At 48.1% G+C, this 17,736-nt stretch overlaps 1 protein-coding gene and 1 long non-coding RNA gene across 2 annotated transcripts; both read left to right on the plus strand.

Moving 5' to 3' along the window:
- The first annotated feature begins 394 nt into the window (after nt 1-394).
- LOC124864638 lies at nt 395-1,876 on the plus strand. The gene is made up of 2 exons (XR_007037331.1): nt 395-1,521; nt 1,631-1,876. It is a non-coding gene; the product is annotated as an uncharacterized LOC124864638 (long non-coding RNA).
- An 8,308-nt stretch (nt 1,877-10,184) lies between these two features.
- On the plus strand, nt 10,185-16,081 carry LOC124863786. The gene is made up of 10 exons (XM_047358272.1): nt 10,185-10,324; nt 10,654-11,122; nt 11,212-11,350; nt 11,442-11,513; nt 11,631-11,853; nt 13,978-14,152; nt 14,321-14,616; nt 14,753-14,925; nt 15,019-15,267; nt 15,362-16,081. The coding sequence occupies exons 2-10, from the start codon at nt 10,662-10,664 to the stop codon at nt 15,956-15,958; spliced, it is 2,385 nt and encodes a 794-aa protein (XP_047214228.1). The 5' UTR covers nt 10,185-10,324; nt 10,654-10,661; the 3' UTR covers nt 15,959-16,081.
- Nucleotides 16,082-17,736: the final 1,655 nt, after the last annotated feature.

The raw sequence follows: 17,736 nt of genomic DNA on the forward strand, positions 1-17,736 counted from the left end.
CAAGCTGTTTTATACACCATATATGGTGCATAAAACAGCTTGGCAACATTTTTTTTTATTTTTTTTTTTCAAAATGGCTGACCGACAGAGAGAGTGTTGAGAATGTCCACAGCAGCTGGCACCCAGGTACCCAGGTTTCATGCACAGGGCCCTGGGTAAACTCGGGGCCACTTGCCTGCCCAATTTAACCAAAATCACAACTGGTGGTCCCCACGCAAGGGGTGGTCCGGCCAAGTGTACCCAGGTTTCAGGCACTGGGCCCTGGGTAAACTTGGGCCACTTGCCTGCCCAATTTCAACCAAAATCACAACTGGTGGTCCCCAAGGGGTGGAGGTCCGGCCAAGTGTACCCAGGTTTCAGGCACTGGGCCCTGGGTAAACTCGGGCCACTTGCCTGACACCTTCCATAATGTATGGCAAATGTTCCACAAGTCATGTTGCCAAGCTGTTTTATACACCATATATGGTGCATAAAACAGCTTGGCAACATTTTTTCAAAATGGCCGACCGACAGAGAGAGAGAGTGCTGAGAATGTCCACAGCAGCTGGCAAAACCTCCAGGATGCATGGTACCGTTGAAAAGGTTATATTAAAAGGAACATTTTAAGCTTTAATGCATGTTTCTGGAACCCTGCTAGCAGGAACTGAAGCTGGAGAAATGTTTAATTGTCCCCCTGTACGACCAGGAGCCTGTGGCAAATGTTCCACAAGTCATGTTGCCAAGCTGTTTTATACACCATATATGGTGCATAAAACAGCTTGGCAACATTTTTTCAAAATGGCCGACTGACAGAGAGAGTGTTGAGAATGTCCACAGCAGCTGGCACCCAGGTACCCAGGTTTCATGCACAGGGCCCTGGGTAAACTTGGGCCACTTGCCTGCCCAATTTCACCAAAATCACAACTGGTGGTCCCCACGCAAGGGGTGGTCCGGCCAAGTGTACCCAGGTTTCAGGCACTGGGCCCTGGGTAAACTTGGGCCACTTGCCTGACACCTTCCATAATGTATGGCAAATGTTCCACAAGTCATGTTGCCAAGCTGTTTTATGCACCATATATGGTGTATAAAACAGCTTGGCAACATTTTTTCAAAATGGCCGACCGACAGAGAGAGAGAGTGCTGAGAATGTCCACAGCAGCTGGCAAAACCTCCAGGATGCATGGTACCGTTGAAAAGGTTATATTAAAAGGAACATTTTAAGCTTTAATGCATGTTTCTGGAACCCTGCTAGCAGGAACTGAAGCTGGAGAAATGTTTAATTGTCCCCCTGTACGACCAGGAGCCTGTGGCAAATGTTCCACAAGTCATGTTGCCAAGCTGTTTTATGCACCATATATGGTGCATAAAACAGCTTGGCAACATTTTTTCAAAATGGCCGACCGACAGAGAGAGTGTTGAGAATGTCCACAGCAGCTGGCACCCAGGTACCCAGGTTTCATGCACAGGGCCCTGGGTAAACTTGGGCCACTTGCCTGCCCAATTTCACCAAAATCACAACTGGTGGTCCCCACGCAAGGGGTGGTCCGGCCAAATGTACCCAGGTTTCAGGCACTGGGCCCTGGGTAAACTTGGGCCACTTGCCTGGCCAATTTCAACCAAAATCACAACTGGTGGTCCCCAAGGGGTGGAGGTCCGGCCAAGTGTACCCAGGTTTCAGGCACTGGGCCCTGGGTAAACTTGGGCCACTTGCCTGACACCTTCCATAATGTATGGCAAATGTTCCACAAGTCATGTTGCCAAGCTGTTTTATACACCATATATGGTGCATAAAACAGCTTGGCAACATTTTTTCAAAATGGCCGACCGACAGAGAGAGAGAGTGCTGAGAATGTCCACAGCAGCTGGCAAAACCTCCAGGATGCATGGTACCGTTGAAAAGGTTATATTAAAAGGAACATTTTAAGCTTTAATGCATGTTTCTGGAACCCTGCTAGCCAGAACTGAAGCTGGAGAAATGTTTAATTGTCCCCCTGTACGACCAGGAGCCTGTGGCAAATGTTCCACAAGTCATGTTGCCAAGCTGTTTTATACACCATATATGGTGCATATAACAGCTTGGCAACATTTTTCAAAATGGCTGACCGACAGAGAGAGAGAGTGCTGAGACTGTCCACAGCAGCTGGCACCCAGGTACCCAGGTTTCATGCACAGGGCCCTGGGTAAACTTGGGCCACTTGCCTGCCCAATTTCACCAAAATCACAACTGGTGGTCCCCACGCAAGGGGTGGTCCGGCCAAGTGTACCCAGGTTTCAGGCACTGGGCCCTGGGTAAACTCGGGCCACTTGCCTGACACCTTCCATAATGTATGGCAAATGTTCCACAAGTCATGTTGCCAAGCTGTTTTATACACCATATATGGTGCATAAAACAGCTTGGCAACATTTTTTCAAAATGGCCGACCGACAGAGAGAGAGAGTGCTGAGAATGTCCACAGCAGCTGGCAAAACCTCCAGGATGCATGGTACCGTTGAAAAGGTTATATTAAAAGGAACATTTTAAGCTTTAATGCATGTTTCTGGAACCCTGCTAGCCAGAACTGAAGCTGGAGAAATGTTTAATTGTCCCCCTGTACGACCAGGAGCCTGTGGCAAATGTTCCACAAGTCATGTTGCCAAGCTGTTTTATACACCATATATGGTGCATAAAACAGCTTGGCAACATTTTTTCAAAATGGCCGACCGACAGAGAGAGTGTTGAGAATGTCCACAGCAGCTGGCACCCAGGTACCCAGGTTTCAGGCACTGGGCCCTGGGTAAACTTGGGCCACTTGCCTGCACAAGTTCAACCAAAATCACAACTGGTGGTCCCCAAGGGGTGGTCCGGCCAAGTGTACCCAGGTTTCAGGCACTGGGCCCTGGGTAAACTCGGGCCACTTGCCTGCCCAATTTAACCAAAATCACAACTGGTGGTCCCCACGCAAGGGGTGGTCCGGCCAAGTGTACCCAGGTTTCAGGCACTGGGCCCTGGGTAAACTTGGGCCACTTGCCTGCACAAGTTCAACCAAAATCACAACTGGTGGTCCCCACGCAAGGGGTGGTCCGGCCAAGTGTACCCAGGTTTCAGGCACTGGGCCCTGGGTAAACTCGGGCCACTTGCCTGCCCAATTTAACCAAAATCACAACTGGTGGTCCCCAAGGGGTGGTCTGGCCAAGTTTACCCAGGTTTCAGGCACTGGGCCCTGGGTAAACTTGGGCCACTTGCCTGCCAAATTTCAACCAAAATCACAACTGGTGGTCCCCACGCAAGGGGTGGTCCGGCCAAGTGTACCCAGGTTTCAGGCACTGGGCCCTGGGTAAACTTGGGCCACTTGCCTGCCCAATTTCAACCAAAATCACAACTGGTGGTCCCCACGCAAGGGGTGGTCCGGCCAAGTGTACCCAGGTTTCAGGCACTGGGCCCTGGGTAAACTTGGGCCACTTGCCTGACACCTTCCATAATGTATGGCAAATGTTCCACAAGTCATGTTGCCAAGCTGTTTTATACACCATATATGGTGCATAAAACAGCTTGGCAACATTTTTTCAAAATGGCCGACCGACAGAGAGAGAGAGTGCTGAGAATGTCCACAGCAGCTGGCAAAACCTCCAGGATGCATGGTACCGTTGAAAAGGTTATATTAAAAGGAACATTTTAAGCTTTAATGCATGTTTCTGGAACCCTGCTAGCCAGAACTGAAGCTGGAGAAATGTTTAATTGTCCCCCTGTACGACCAGGAGCCTGTGGCAAATGTTCCACAAGTCATGTTGCCAAGCTGTTTTATACACCATATATGGTGCATAAAACAGCTTGGCAACATTTTTCAAAATGGCTGACCAACAGAGAGAGTGTTGAGAATGTCCACAGCAGCTGGCACCCAGGTACCCAGGTTTCATGCACAGGGCCCTGGGTAAACTTGGGCCACTTGCCTGCCCAATTTCACCAAAATCACAACTGGTGGTCCCCACGCAAGGGGTGGTCCGGCCAAGTGTACCCAGGTTTCAGGCACTGGGCCCTGGGTAAACTTGGGCCACTTGCCTGGCCAATTTCAACCAAAATCACAACTGGTGGTCCCCAAGGGGTGGAGGTCCGGCCAAGTGTACCCAGGTTTCAGGCACTGGGCCCTGGGTAAACTTGGGCCACTTGCCTGACACCTTCCATAATGTATGGCAAATGTTCCACAAGTCATGTTGCCAAGCTGTTTTATACACCATATATGGTGCATAAAACAGCTTGGCAACATTTTTTCAAAATGGCCGACCGACAGAGAGAGAGAGTGCTGAGAATGTCCACAGCAGCTGGCAAAACCTCCAGGATGCATGGTACCGTTGAAAAGGTTATATTAAAAGGAACATTTTAAGCTTTAATGCATGTTTCTGGAACCCTGCTAGCAGGAACTGAAGCTGGAGAAATGTTTAATTGTCCCCCTGTACGACCAGGAGCCTGTGGCAAATGTTCCACAAGTCATGTTGCCAAGCTGTTTTATACACCATATATGGTGCATAAAACAGCTTGGCAACATTTTTTCAAAATGGCCGACCGACAGAGAGAGAGAGTGCTGAGAATGTCCACAGCAGCTGGCAAAACCTCCAGGATGCATGGTACCGTTGAAAAGGTTATATTAAAAGGAACATTTTAAGCTTTAATGCATGTTTCTGGAACCCTGCTAGCAGGAACTGAAGCTGGAGAAATGTTTAATTGTCCCCCTGTACGACCAGGAGCCTGTATGGCAAATGTTCCACAAGTGATGTTGCCAAGCTGTTTTATACACCATATATGGTGCATAAAACAGCTTGGCAACATTTTTTCAAAATGGCCGACCGACAGAGTGAGAGAGTGCTGAGAATGTCCACAGCAGCTGGCAAAACCTCCAGGATGCATGGTACCGTTGAAAAGGTTATATTAAAAGGAACATTTTAAGCTTTAATGCATGTTTCTGGGACCCTGCTAGCCAGAACTGAAGCTGGAGAAATGTTTAATTGTCCCCCTGTACGACCAGGAGCCTGTGGCAAATGTTCCACAAGTCATGTTGCCAAGCTGTTTTATACACCATATATGGTGCATAAAACAGCTTGGCAACATTTTTCAAAATGGCTGACCAACAGAGAGAGTGTTGAGAATGTCCACAGCAGCTGGCACCCAGGTACCCAGGTTTCATGCACAGGGCCCTGGGTAAACTTGGGCCACTTGCCTGCCCAATTTCACCAAAATCACAACTGGTGGTCCCCACGCAAGGGGTGGTCCGGCCAAGTGTACCCAGGTTTCAGGCACTGGGCCCTGGGTAAACTTGGGCCACTTGCCTGACACCTTCCATAATGTATGGCAAATGTTCCACAAGTCATGTTGCCAAGCTGTTTTATGCACCATATATGGTGTATAAAACAGCTTGGCAACATTTTTTCAAAATGGCCGACCGACAGAGAGAGAGAGTGCTGAGAATGTCCACAGCAGCTGGCAAAACCTCCAGGATGCATGGTACCGTTGAAAAGGTTATATTAAAAGGAACATTTTAAGCTTTAATGCATGTTTCTGGAACCCTGCTAGCCAGAACTGAAGCTGGAGAAATGTTTAATTGTCCCCCTGTACGACCAGGAGCCTGTGGCAAATGTTCCACAAGTCATGTTGCCAAGCTGTTTTATACACCATATATGGTGCATAAAACAGCTTGGCAACATTTTTTCAAAATGGCCGACCGACAGAGAGAGTGTTGAGAATGTCCACAGCAGCTGGCACCCAGGTACCCAGGTTTCATGCACAGGGCCCTGGGTAAACTTGGGCCACTTGCCTGCCCAATTTCACCAAAATCACAACTGGTGGTCCCCACGCAAGGGGTGGTCCGGCCAAGTGTACCCAGGTTTCAGGCACTGGGCCCTGGGTAAACTTGGGCCACTTGCCTGACACCTTCCATAATGTATGGCAAATGTTCCACAAGTCATGTTGCCAAGCTGTTTTATACACCATATATGGTGCATAAAACAGCTTGGCAACATTTTTTCAAAATGGCCGACCGACAGAGAGAGAGAGTGCTGAGAATGTCCACAGCAGCTGGCAAAACCTCCAGGATGCATGGTACCGTTGAAAAGGTTATATTAAAAGGAACATTTTAAGCTTTAATGCATGTTTCTGGAACCCTGCTAGCAGGAACTGAAGCTGGAGAAATGTTTAATTGTCCCCCTGTACGACCAGGAGCCTGTGGCAAATGTTCCACAAGTCATGTTGCCAAGCTGTTTTATACACCATATATGGTGCATAAAACAGCTTGGCAACATTTTTTCAAAATGGCCGACCGACAGAGAGAGAGAGTGCTGAGAATGGCACTATTGGGCTGATTTTCACAAATGTGTCTCGGGGGTTCATACAGAGCGTGAAAACGTCGATCCGGTGTCGCTCGGACGTTTCTGCTGGAAACGGCGAGGGTGAATTTTGGTCCGCTCAGCACCTTTGACACCTCGTAACTCCACAACGCTTTGCCCGATCTGGACCAAATTCACAGCTCAGCATCCCATTTAAAGCCTCTACCAGTGTGTGAAAGCACAGATGCCTAGCACCTTCCACTAGATGTCCCCTGTATCCACCTTGTGCAAGGCCCAAACGAACCTGCGGACCGTTTTAGGCTTTTCGCGGGAGAATGCAGTAGTGTAGGAAGACATGGATGGTCCCGTTTTGTTCGTCAGATGCTGCCCTTTCCAACGGTACCAAGCATGTGCAGAACAAACACTCCTATGCGAAGCTAGGGGCCCAAACACACTGCGTGAGCGTGTCCCTGGCTGATAAGGCCCAAACGAACCTGCGGACCGTTTTAGGCTTTTCGCAGGAGAATGCAGTGGTGTAGGAAGACATGGATGGTCTCGTTTTGTTCGTGAGATGCTGCCCTTTCCAACGGTACCAAGCATGTGCAGAACAAACACTCCTATGCGAAGCTAGGGGCCCAAACACACTGCTTGAGCGTGTCCCTGGCTGATAAGGCCCAAACGAACCTGCGGACCGTTTTAGGCTTTTCGCAGGAGAATGCAGTGGTGTAGGAAGACATGGATGGTCCCGTTTTGTTCGTCAGATGCTGCCCTTTCCAACGGTACCAAGCATGTGCAGAACAAACACTCCTATGCGAAGCTAGGGGCCCAAACACACTGCGTGAGCGTGTCCCTGGCTGATAAGGCCCAAACGAACCTGCGGACCGTTTTAGGCTTTTCGCAGGAGAATGCAGTGGTGTAGGAAGACATGGATGGTCTCGTTTTGTTCGTGAGATGCTGCCCTTTCCAACGGTACCAAGCATGTGCAGAACAAACACTCCTATGCGAAGCTAGGGGCCCAAACACACTGCGTGAGCGTGTCCCTGGCTGATAAGGCCAAAACGAACCTGCGGACCGTTTTAGGCTTTTCGCAGGAGAATGCAGTGGTGTAGGAAGACATGGATGGTCCCGTTTTGTTCGTCAGATGCTGCCCTTTCCAACGGTACCAAGCATGTGCAGAACAAACACTCCTATGCGAAGCTAGGGGCCCAAACACACTGCGTGAGCGTGTCCCTGGCTGATAAGGCCCAAACGAACCTGCGGACCGTTTTAGGCTTTTCGCAGGAGAATGCAGTGGTGTAGGAAGACATGGATGGTCCCGTTTTGTTCGTCAGAATCTGCCCTTTCCAACGGTACCAAGCATGTGCAGAACAAACACTCCTATGCGAAGCTAGGGGCCCAAACACACTGCGTGAGCAATAAGGCACACATTTCAAACTCGCGTCCCCCGGCCCCCGAAGTGGCTAGAGACACCAAAATGACAGAATGCGTCACCTATGCGGCCGAGAACATGTGTGTAAAATTTGGTGGCCGTGCGTTAAAGCTTCCAGCACTCCCTCCTCCCATCCACCTGTGAGCAGTCCTCTGTTGCTCTCTGAACCTGAGAGGACTATCTGGGGTTTGTGGATTTGACCACCGTTGGCCTATTGGGCTGATTTTCACAAATGTGTCTCTGGGGTTCGTACAGAGCGTGAAAACGTCGATCCGGTGTCGCTCGGACGTTTCTGCTGGAAACGGCGAGGGTGAATTTTGGTCCGCTCAGCACCTTTGACACCTCGTAACTCCACAACGCTTTGCCCGATCTGGACCAAATTCACAGCTCAGCATCCCATTTAAAGCCTCTACCAGTGTGTGAAAGCACAGATGCCTAGCACCTTCCACTAGATGTCCCCTGTATCCACCTTGTGCAAGGCCCAAACGAACCTGCGGACCGTTTTAGGCTTTTCGCGGGAGAATGCAGTGGTGTAGGAAGACATGGATGGTCCCGTTTTGTTCGTCAGATGCTGCCCTTTCCAACGGTACCAAGCATGTGCAGAACAAACACTCCTATGCGAAGCTAGGGGCCCAAACACACTGCGTGAGCGTGTCCCTGGCTGATAAGGCCCAAACGAACCTGCGGACCGTTTTAGGCTTTTCGCAGGAGAATGCAGTGGTGTAGGAAGACATGGATGGTCCCGTTTTGTTCGTGAGATGCTGCCCTTTCCAACGGTACCAAGCATGTGCAGAACAAACACTCCTATGCGAAGCTAGGGGCCCAAACACACTGCGTGAGCGTGTCCCTGGCTGATAAGGCCAAAACGAACCTGCGGACCGTTTTAGGCTTTTCGCAGGAGAATGCAGTGGTGTAGGAAGACATGGATGGTCTCGTTTTGTTCGTGAGAATCTGCCCTTTCCAACGGTACCAAGCATGTGCAGAACAAACACTCCTATGCGAAGCTAGGGGCCCAAACACACTGCGTGAGCAATAAGGCACACATTTCAAACTCGCGTCCCCCGGCCCCCGAAGTGGCTAGAGACACCAAAATGACAGAATGCGTCACCTATGCGGCCGAGAACATGTGTGTAAAATTTGGTGGCCGTGCGTTAAAGCTTCCAGCACCCCCTCCTCCCATCCACCTGTGAGCAGTCCTCTGTTGCTCTCTGAACCTGAGAGGACTATCTGGGGTTTGTGGATTTGACCACCGTTGGCCTATTGGGCTGATTTTCACAAATGTGTCTCGGGGGTTCGTACAGAGCGTGAAAACGTCGATCCGGTGTCGCTCGGACGTTTCTGCTGGAAACGGCGAGGGTGAATTTTGGTCCGCTCAGCACCTTTGACACCTCGTAACTCCACAACGCTTTGCCCGATCTGGACCAAATTCACAGCTCAGCATCCCATTTAAAGCCTCTACCAGTGTGTGAAAGCACAGATGCCTAGCACCTTCTACTAGCTATTTCCTTTCAGGTGCGTCATACGCGACTAAGGTCAAGAGACTTTCGATCAGAACAAGTAGAAGATGCGCAGTGTGCAATTGAAGTGGAGAAAATGCTACAGGTCATAAAACAAGAGCTGAAAAGACACCCATTTGGTAAAGCGACACCGTTTTGCCCACTGCATCTAGCGCTGCTCACATAATTATTAAGTAAGTGATCCACCATAAATCAGTCACATTTAACCACACTTTAAGGTTTTTAAAGCTTTCAAAAGCCTATACCTATGGTTCTGAGCTTTTTCATGGAGGTTTATTAGGCAATCAGCTGATCTGGTTTCTATTAATGCAATCTGATCTGCTTATGCCTTTTTTCCCAGTCCCCCTTAAACGCAACGCATCTAGCGCTGCTCACATAATTATTAAGTAAGTGATCCACCATAAATCAGTCACATTTAACCACACTTTAAGGTTTTTAAAGCTTTCAAAAGCCTATACCTATGGTTCTGAGCTTTTTCATGGAGGTTTATTAGGCAATCAGCTGATCTGGTTTCTATTAATGCAATCTGATCTGCTTATGCCTTTTTTCCCAGTCCCCCTTAAACGCAACGCATCTAGCGCTGCTCACATAATTATTAAGTAAGTGATCCACCATAAATCAGGCACATTTAACCACACTTTAAGGTTTTTAAAGCTTTCAAAAGCCTATACCTATGGTTCTGAGCTTTTTCATGGAGGTTTATTAGGCAATCAGCTGAGCTGTAATGCATACTTCTCAGTACACATTTAACAGCTGCTGCTCCCACGTAGAGCTGCGCATGTAGTTAACAGCTCATTGATCCACCATAAATCACGCACATTTAACCACACTTTAACCATTTGAAGCTTTTAAAAGCCTGCCGTTATTTTCCTGATCCGTTTCATGGAGTTTTTTTCTTTAATTCAACGGGATCTACTTTCTGCACAAAGTACGCCTCAATGTTCGCGGAGATCGCTGGGGGCGGGGCTTGTATTTTCCGAAAACAAGAGCAGCCGGCGCCATCTTAGAGAGCATTATCACGGTGACTAAGCAAGCAGGTTTGCCCCAAAGAAGAGCAGATTTCGAACGAGCTTTTAAAACAACACGTTTGCTATTGTTTCCAGTGGCTGTAAGTACACACCAAGTTGCTGTTTTTCAGTTGTTGTTTTTGCTTAAAATCGCCGAAGTGCTGCGAGCGAATGAATGGCTACACACTGACTGTTGTTTAAAAGTTGTAATTGTTAAAAAATGCTTTGTGACTCACGTACACTGTCCCGGTTTTGTTTTCTATTTTTTCCCGTTTAAAACGTGTCTGAGCAGCGACAAAGTGCTGCGAATGAATGGCTACACACTGACTGTTGTTTAAAAGTTGTAATTGTTAAAAAAATGCTTTGTGACTCACGTACACTGTCCCCGTTTTATTTATTGATTTATTGATTTATTGATTTTCCACCCCAGTTTAGACCATGTCTGACAAGAGGGAGGTTAGGTGCCCGATGTGTAATTGCGCATACTTGAACGTTGCCCGGCACCTGAAGGCGGCTCACAGATGTGTCAATTTAAAAGAGAGGTCCATCTTGGTGAAGTGGGCAACGGGACATGTCAATATTCGTTCCTGCCCGTGTCCTGTGCAGGGCTGTAAGTACAGCCCTGGTCACCACCTGGATAGACACATTAAAAACACACACAGTGAGCTGTCTCAGACCCACAAAGAGGAGATGCTGGCCCGTGCCAGGACGGTCCAGGCAAGGCTCCTGCTGGGGGAGCTGCGCGCGTCAATGAGCACTCCAGCCATGGTCTCAGACTTTGACAAGAGGGAGCTGGAAGACCTGTACGCGCCGGCTGGCCAGGTGGCGGTGCAGCAGCAGCCTAGTTCCACTCCAGACCCGGTGTGCTGCAGTGCTCCCTGCGCAGAACATTTGAAAAGGTCATCAATTAATTATCATTATTAATTCATCTTCAAGAGAGGAAATAATAGAGAAATGCAGCTTAAAGTGATTGTGATTTTCATATCAGCTACAAATCTGAGCTGGACACCATGGCGAAGATCAGGGTGGACCTGGAGTCTAGGTTGGAGCAGCAGCAGCAGACGATAACCACTTTAAAAAGATTGGTGGCCAGTCTTAGGAGGCAGCACGCTCCCACTGCTCAAAAGGTAGGCTTTGCTTGTTATTTGTGGGGGGCTTTTCTGAGTCGGGGGTGAAGGGTCATGTAACTGACGTAGTATGTGTGTTTGTGTGTGACAGGTTAAGAGAAACAGGACTGAGGCGGCATCCACCAGCGGCCAATTGGAGCCGCATTCCGGTGCAGAATCACAGGTGAGAAGGTCATCTGTCAGGCACTGGTTTCTGGAGAGGTGGACCATTCTGTGAGTGGATGAGAGATCCACAGTGAATGCATTTGAAAGTAAATCTCTCACTCACTCTTTCTCCCAGGTCACTGAAGAGCAGGAGACCACCACCTCAGCTGCACCATCCAACCTCCCCACCCCGAAGGAGGTGATCCAGATCCCTGGAGCGAGAGAGCAGATTGTGTTGCCAACTCATGCGATAGGAGCAGAGGAGGAAAAAGAGACTGCGGGCCCAGCATCCTTCTCTTGGTCAGCTGGAACAGGAAAGGGCAACTTGATGAGGCGCATAATCCTTCCAGAATCTATGGGTGAGTCCCCCCTAGACACACACACGCACACACACGCACACACACGCACACACACACACACACACACACACACACGCACACACACACACACACACACACACACACACACACACACACACACACCACAGACCTTTCAGTCAGTACCTTGTAGTCTCTTAGAAAGGCTGCAATATGCTGTAGGGATCAGGGGAACAGCGCTAGGCTGGTTTAAATCTTATCTGTCTGACAGATTCCAGTTTGTTCATGTAAGTGACAAATCATCTTTAAACTCCAGGGTTAATTGTGTAGTGCCACAGGGCTCAGTACTTTGGCCAATTCTCTGTCATTTAAATCCCATATTAAACAGGTTTCTAGGATTTTCATTCTTTCACCTCCAGAACATTGCCAGAATTAGAAATATCCTATCTAGGAGTGACACAGAAAAACTAGTCCATGCATTTGTTACTTCAAGGCTGGACTATTGTAATTCTTTACTATCAGGATGTCCACAAAATGCAGTGAAAAGCCTTCAGCTGATTCAAAATGCTGCAGCAAGAGTTCTGATGAAAATTAAAAAGAGAGATCATATTTCTCCTATTTTAGCTTCCCTTCATTGGCTCCCTGTTAAATCCAGAATAGAATTTAAAATTCTCCTCCTCACATATAAAGCCCTTAATGATCTAGCTCCATCATACATCAGAGATCTGATTGGTCCATATGTTCCTAACAGAGCACTTTGTTCTCAGACTGCAGGTTTACTGGTGGTTCCTAGAGTCTCTAGAAGTAGAATGGGAGGCAGATCCTTTAGTTATCAGACTCCTCTCCTGTGTAACCAGCTCCCAGTTTTAGTCCGTGAGGCAGACACCCTGTCTACTTTTAAGGCTAGGCTTAAAACTTTCCTTTTTGATAAAGCTTATAGTTAGAGTGGCTTAGTTTATCCTGAGCTATCTTCCTTATTTTTTCCCTCCGTCTTCTTCCCTCCCTGTTGGTTGGAGTAAGGGGGAGTCAGGTTGAGCCTAAACCGGCTCAGTTATGGTTGAGGTGCAAACACACCCTCCATTTCTGCTACCTGTATGACCCCTTCTCTTTTCCAATGGTTATAATCAGTCTGACAGAGGGAGGTATCCCAATCGTTGTGGTTTTTAGTATAACAATGAGCATCGGTGGGACCCTTTGTGGGGTTCCTTGAGACGACGTTGTTGTAAATAACTTGCTTAACTAAATAATCTGAACTGAAACTATCTGTGTAATTATGCTGCTATAGGCTTAGGCTGCTGGAGGACATGATGACCACTTTCACCCTCTTTGCTACATTCTCACACTACTCTCCAATTTCGCATTGTTTGCTGTTATTTCAGCTTTTAACCTGGTTCTCTCTTTTCTCTTCCTAGAAGCTACACCTGGCCTGACTCTGTGTCTCCCTGTGACACCTTTCTGGAGAGGGCAATTGTCCGAGCTTCTGCTGGCAACAACTTAATGCTCACCCTCTACCGATGATCCACATGGCCCTGTCTTTTAGTGTTTAACCCTTTCTCTCTCCTAGACATGGCTACTGACTGAGCTTCTACTGTGACTAACTCTATGTGCTCTCTTTCAGACTCTAACCTTGAAAACTTGCTCAGAGTTTATCTGTTCTTTCTTTCTAGGTGAAACGACTAAAGGAGCTACATCCATTAATATTGACTTTTCCTTCCCATAGAAAGTACTCCTGGATCAGTGCTTCTGTGTTCTTTTTGTGTCTCTGCTCTGTTCTCTCAAACCCCCAGTGGGTCGTGGCAGATGGCCGCTCACACTGAGCCTGGTTCTGCTGGAGGTTTCTTCCTGTTAAAAAAAAAAAAGAATGTTTTTCCTCTCCGCTGTCTCATCCAGGAGGAGTGAATGCTGCAAGTCACTGACTGGATGCAATCTGCTGTGTTTCCTTAGATAGAAAAAACTTTTTATCCAATTTGAATAAATAACTGAATCTGACTGCACTGTTCAATGATTAGGATTAACTGGAATGTATGAACCCTACTGTTGTGTGTGAAGTGCCTTGAGACGACATGTGTTGTGAATTGGCGCTATATCAATAAAACTGAATTGATTTGTATCGAATAGACGGCTTATGCTACATATAAACTTTCTCTCCCACCCCTGTCATTTCAGAGTTATACCTGAAGCGTTTTCGGGACTTCCACACCAGCACCCAGGCCACCCCGAAAATGATTGAGGCTGCTAAATCACGGGTGAGCCGCGTGAAGGCCTTCCTTCACTACATGTCGCAGGGCCAACACAAAATCAGCGACTGGACCTTCCTCCACAATGTGGAAAGGATCAATAAGTAAGTCACTTTCTTTAAACATACCTGCTGTTTTTCTGCACATGCCTGCCTGCCTGCCTGCCTGCCTGCCTGCCTGCCTGCCTGCCTGCCTGCCTGCCTGCCTGCCTGCCTGCCTTCCACTGACTCCCCCTTTCCACCCTTTCTCCCCCCCCTCCTTCTACTCCACAGATGGGTGTCCGAGATGGGGCAGAGCGGGAAGGAAATTACCACTTTGCGCTTTTACATTCACCACGCATTTCAATTCATGGAGTACATGGTGAATTGCCGCCCCCAGCAATGCCGCCTGACCCGGGATCAGACGAAGGAGATCCTTCTGTATTTGGAAAAGGCCCGCAAGGACACCGGCAGGCCTATCATGGTACACCAGAGCAGAGTGAAGCGGGCAAAAATGGCCAGGATCCCCGAATTAGCCACCATCCTCAAGTGCCTCCAGATGGCTCCTGAGAGGGTGGAGAAGCTGCTGGGTAGGTTATTCACTTGATTTTTTTTTTTTTTTCTTCTCACATTTTCTCACCTACCTACCTACCTACCTGCATGCATGCATGCATGTCCCCGTGTCATGGCTCTGTCTCACAAAGACCTCTCTCTGCTCTCCATCAGACGAGGTGGAGGTGGACATCTCCCGCACGGCTGCCCGCTACGTCCTCTACGGATACATGTGTGCGTACTGGGCGTGCATGACCGGCCACCGTCCCAGTGTTTTTACCAATATGAGGGAGTCCGACATAGCCACGGCCGAGCTGGAGGGATCTGAGGAGGGGGTCCAGATCCGTGTAAGTGAACTGTGCAGAGAGTGCGGTGCTTGTTTGCTGACACAGGGCGGACAGACACGCACCCTCTTAACACTTTTATCTCCACTCTGGCAGGTTGCAGAGCACAAGACCACGCTGCAGTTCGGGGAGGCCAGTCTGGTGCTGACAAGGGCAGAGTTCTCTTGGATTAAACGGCTGCATAGCGTCAAGGAGAGAGTGGACTCCAGTAATCCCTATGTGCTCTTCACGCTGGGTCAGCAGCCGTTTAAACACATAAATCGGTACCTGAGGCTGGCGTGGAAGAAGATGGACCTGAAAGGGGACATCAACTTTACGTTGATCAGGACCGCCCTGGCAGACTGCGTAAGTATGGCTGAGCTTTCTCTTCTTGCATACATTCTACGGTAATTACACACGTTGTGCTCATGGCTGATTTCCATCCGCTTTCCCTGTTCAGGCCAAAGCCAATCTGCCGGCTGCCACGCGGGCGCAGGTGAGCACGTCCATGTGCCACGACACCAGGACGGCTGACCGCTTCTACACCCAAAACCTCACCCTGAAACAGGGGCTCCAGCTTAGGCAAGTAATGACTGGCATGCTGCAGTCACCGGGGGCGAGGGGATCTACTCAGGACACACAGAGAGCCCCATCAAAAGGCAAAGCCCCAGCGAAAGGCAAAGCCCCAGCGAAAGGCAAAGCCCCAGCGAAAGGCAAAGCCCCATCAAAAGGCAAAGCCCCAGCAAAAGCAGGGGTCAAAGCATCGGCCGAGGAGAGGAGCAGCAGCGATGACTCTGAGTCGGAGGATGAGACGCCCGTCCCTTATCAGGAGTCTGGGGACTCCTCCTCCTCCTCCTCCTCCTCCTCTCTAGACTCTGCAGAGAAGGCCCAGAGACAGCTGAGTGTGAAGCGTTTGTCACCCAGCAAGAGGCAGCCGGCCTCTTACACGAGGAGCTCATCAATAACAGTGAAAATAAATCCGCTGAAGAGAGCAACAGTGAGGCTCCTGCGTTCAAAGCTGGCGTCTGATAGGGTCAAGCGGGCCCTCAAAATATAGTTTGTATTTAAGGTAGTGTAGTGTTTGTTTGGCATTGTTTGAGAATGTTTGGTTTTTTACTTGTTCTGTGTGCTGTTTTTAACCAGTTCTATTAAAATGTTGACATTGTTTTTTACTATTCAATTCCGACTTGTTTGTGTAGTACATTTAATACAACCTGAGGTAATGATAGGGAATTAAATGAAATTAATATGAGACCAAAGTAGAAGACCAAAATAAAATATACCAAATTATTACAACAATATTACAATGATGGTATCAGTACAAATAACACACCAAGATATGCTCAGTTTAAATTCAGATAAATTCCCAATTCTATGATCAATAAATACTTTATTATCAGCCTGTTTGTTCCAGCCTGTGTTGATGGCCATTGAAGACAGGTAAGTTTTCAGTGTGGAGTTAAACTGTGAGTTAGGTGCAGCATCCCTCTAGCTCTAGAGGCAGAGATCCAGGGCAGATGTAGAGTCCTGTCAAATCCTGTCACAAGAACATACATACTTGGCTGTGCACACGTGCTGATTCTTCACATTTCACAGCCAAATCGGATCCTAAAAGAGTCTAATCTGGCTGTCATGCATGACATAAGCTGATTTTACACAGTGCACAGCAGAATTTCATCCACAATCAGTGTCACTTTGCTGTCCTCAAGAACATAAGCTGATTTTACACAGTGCACAGCAGAATTTCATCCACAATCAGTGTCACTTTGCTGTCCTCAAGAACATAAGCTGATTTTACACAGTGCACAGCAGAATTTCATCCACAATCAGTGTCACTTTGCTGTCCTCAAGAACATAAGCTGATTTTACACAGTGCACAGCAGAATTTCATCCACAATCAGTGTCACTTTGCTGTCCTCAAGAACATAAGCTGATTTTACACAGTGCACAGAAGAATTAATGTTAATTACTTGACTCCTGGAATCTGGCCATGTCACACATATCTTGAGTGGGTGCCACCTTGTGGTGGACTGCACACTGCACACTCATCTGCACACTTGGATGAAAATGAATGGGGGTCTATGGCAAATATGTGAAAGAAGTGAGCTACACTCACCAAACCTGGGGGACACCTGGGGGGCCCCATGGGGAGTATACACACCAAGTTTGGTCTGTATGCCCTTTATAGTTTTGGAGTTATTTTGAGTGCCCGACATTCTCAGATGAATGGGAGTCTATGGCAGCTATATGAAGGAAGTGAGCTACACTCACCAAACTTCTTGGAGACCTGGGGCTGTCCGGGGGACGCATACACACCAAGTTTGGTGCATATGCCACCTTCCGTATGGGAGCTATTCAAAGTGCATAATCAGTTCCACAAGTGATGTTGCCAAGCTGTTTTATACACCATATATGGTGCATAAAACAGCTTGGCAACATTTTTTCAAAATGGCCGACCGACAGAGAGAGAGAGTGTTGAGAATGTCCACAGCAGCTGGCAAAACCTCCAGGATGCATGGTACCGTTGAAAAGGTTATGTTAAAAGGAACATTTTAAGCATTAATGCATGTTTCTGGGACCCTGCTATCCAGAACTGCAGCTGAGAGAAATGTTTAATTGTCCCCCTGTACGACCGGGAGCCTGTGGCAAATGTTCCACAAGTGATGTTGCCAAGCTGTTTTATACACCATATATGGTGCATAAAACAGCTTGGCAACATTTTTTCAAAATGGCCGACCGACACACAGAGAGAGTGCTGAGAATGTCCACAGCAGCTGGCAAAACCTCCAGGATGCATGGTACCGTTGAAAAGGTTATATTAAAAGGAACATTTTA

Source organism: Girardinichthys multiradiatus, chromosome Y, assembly GCF_021462225.1.
Source record: "Girardinichthys multiradiatus isolate DD_20200921_A chromosome Y, DD_fGirMul_XY1, whole genome shotgun sequence".
NCBI classification, from domain to species: domain Eukaryota; kingdom Metazoa; phylum Chordata; class Actinopteri; order Cyprinodontiformes; family Goodeidae; genus Girardinichthys; species Girardinichthys multiradiatus.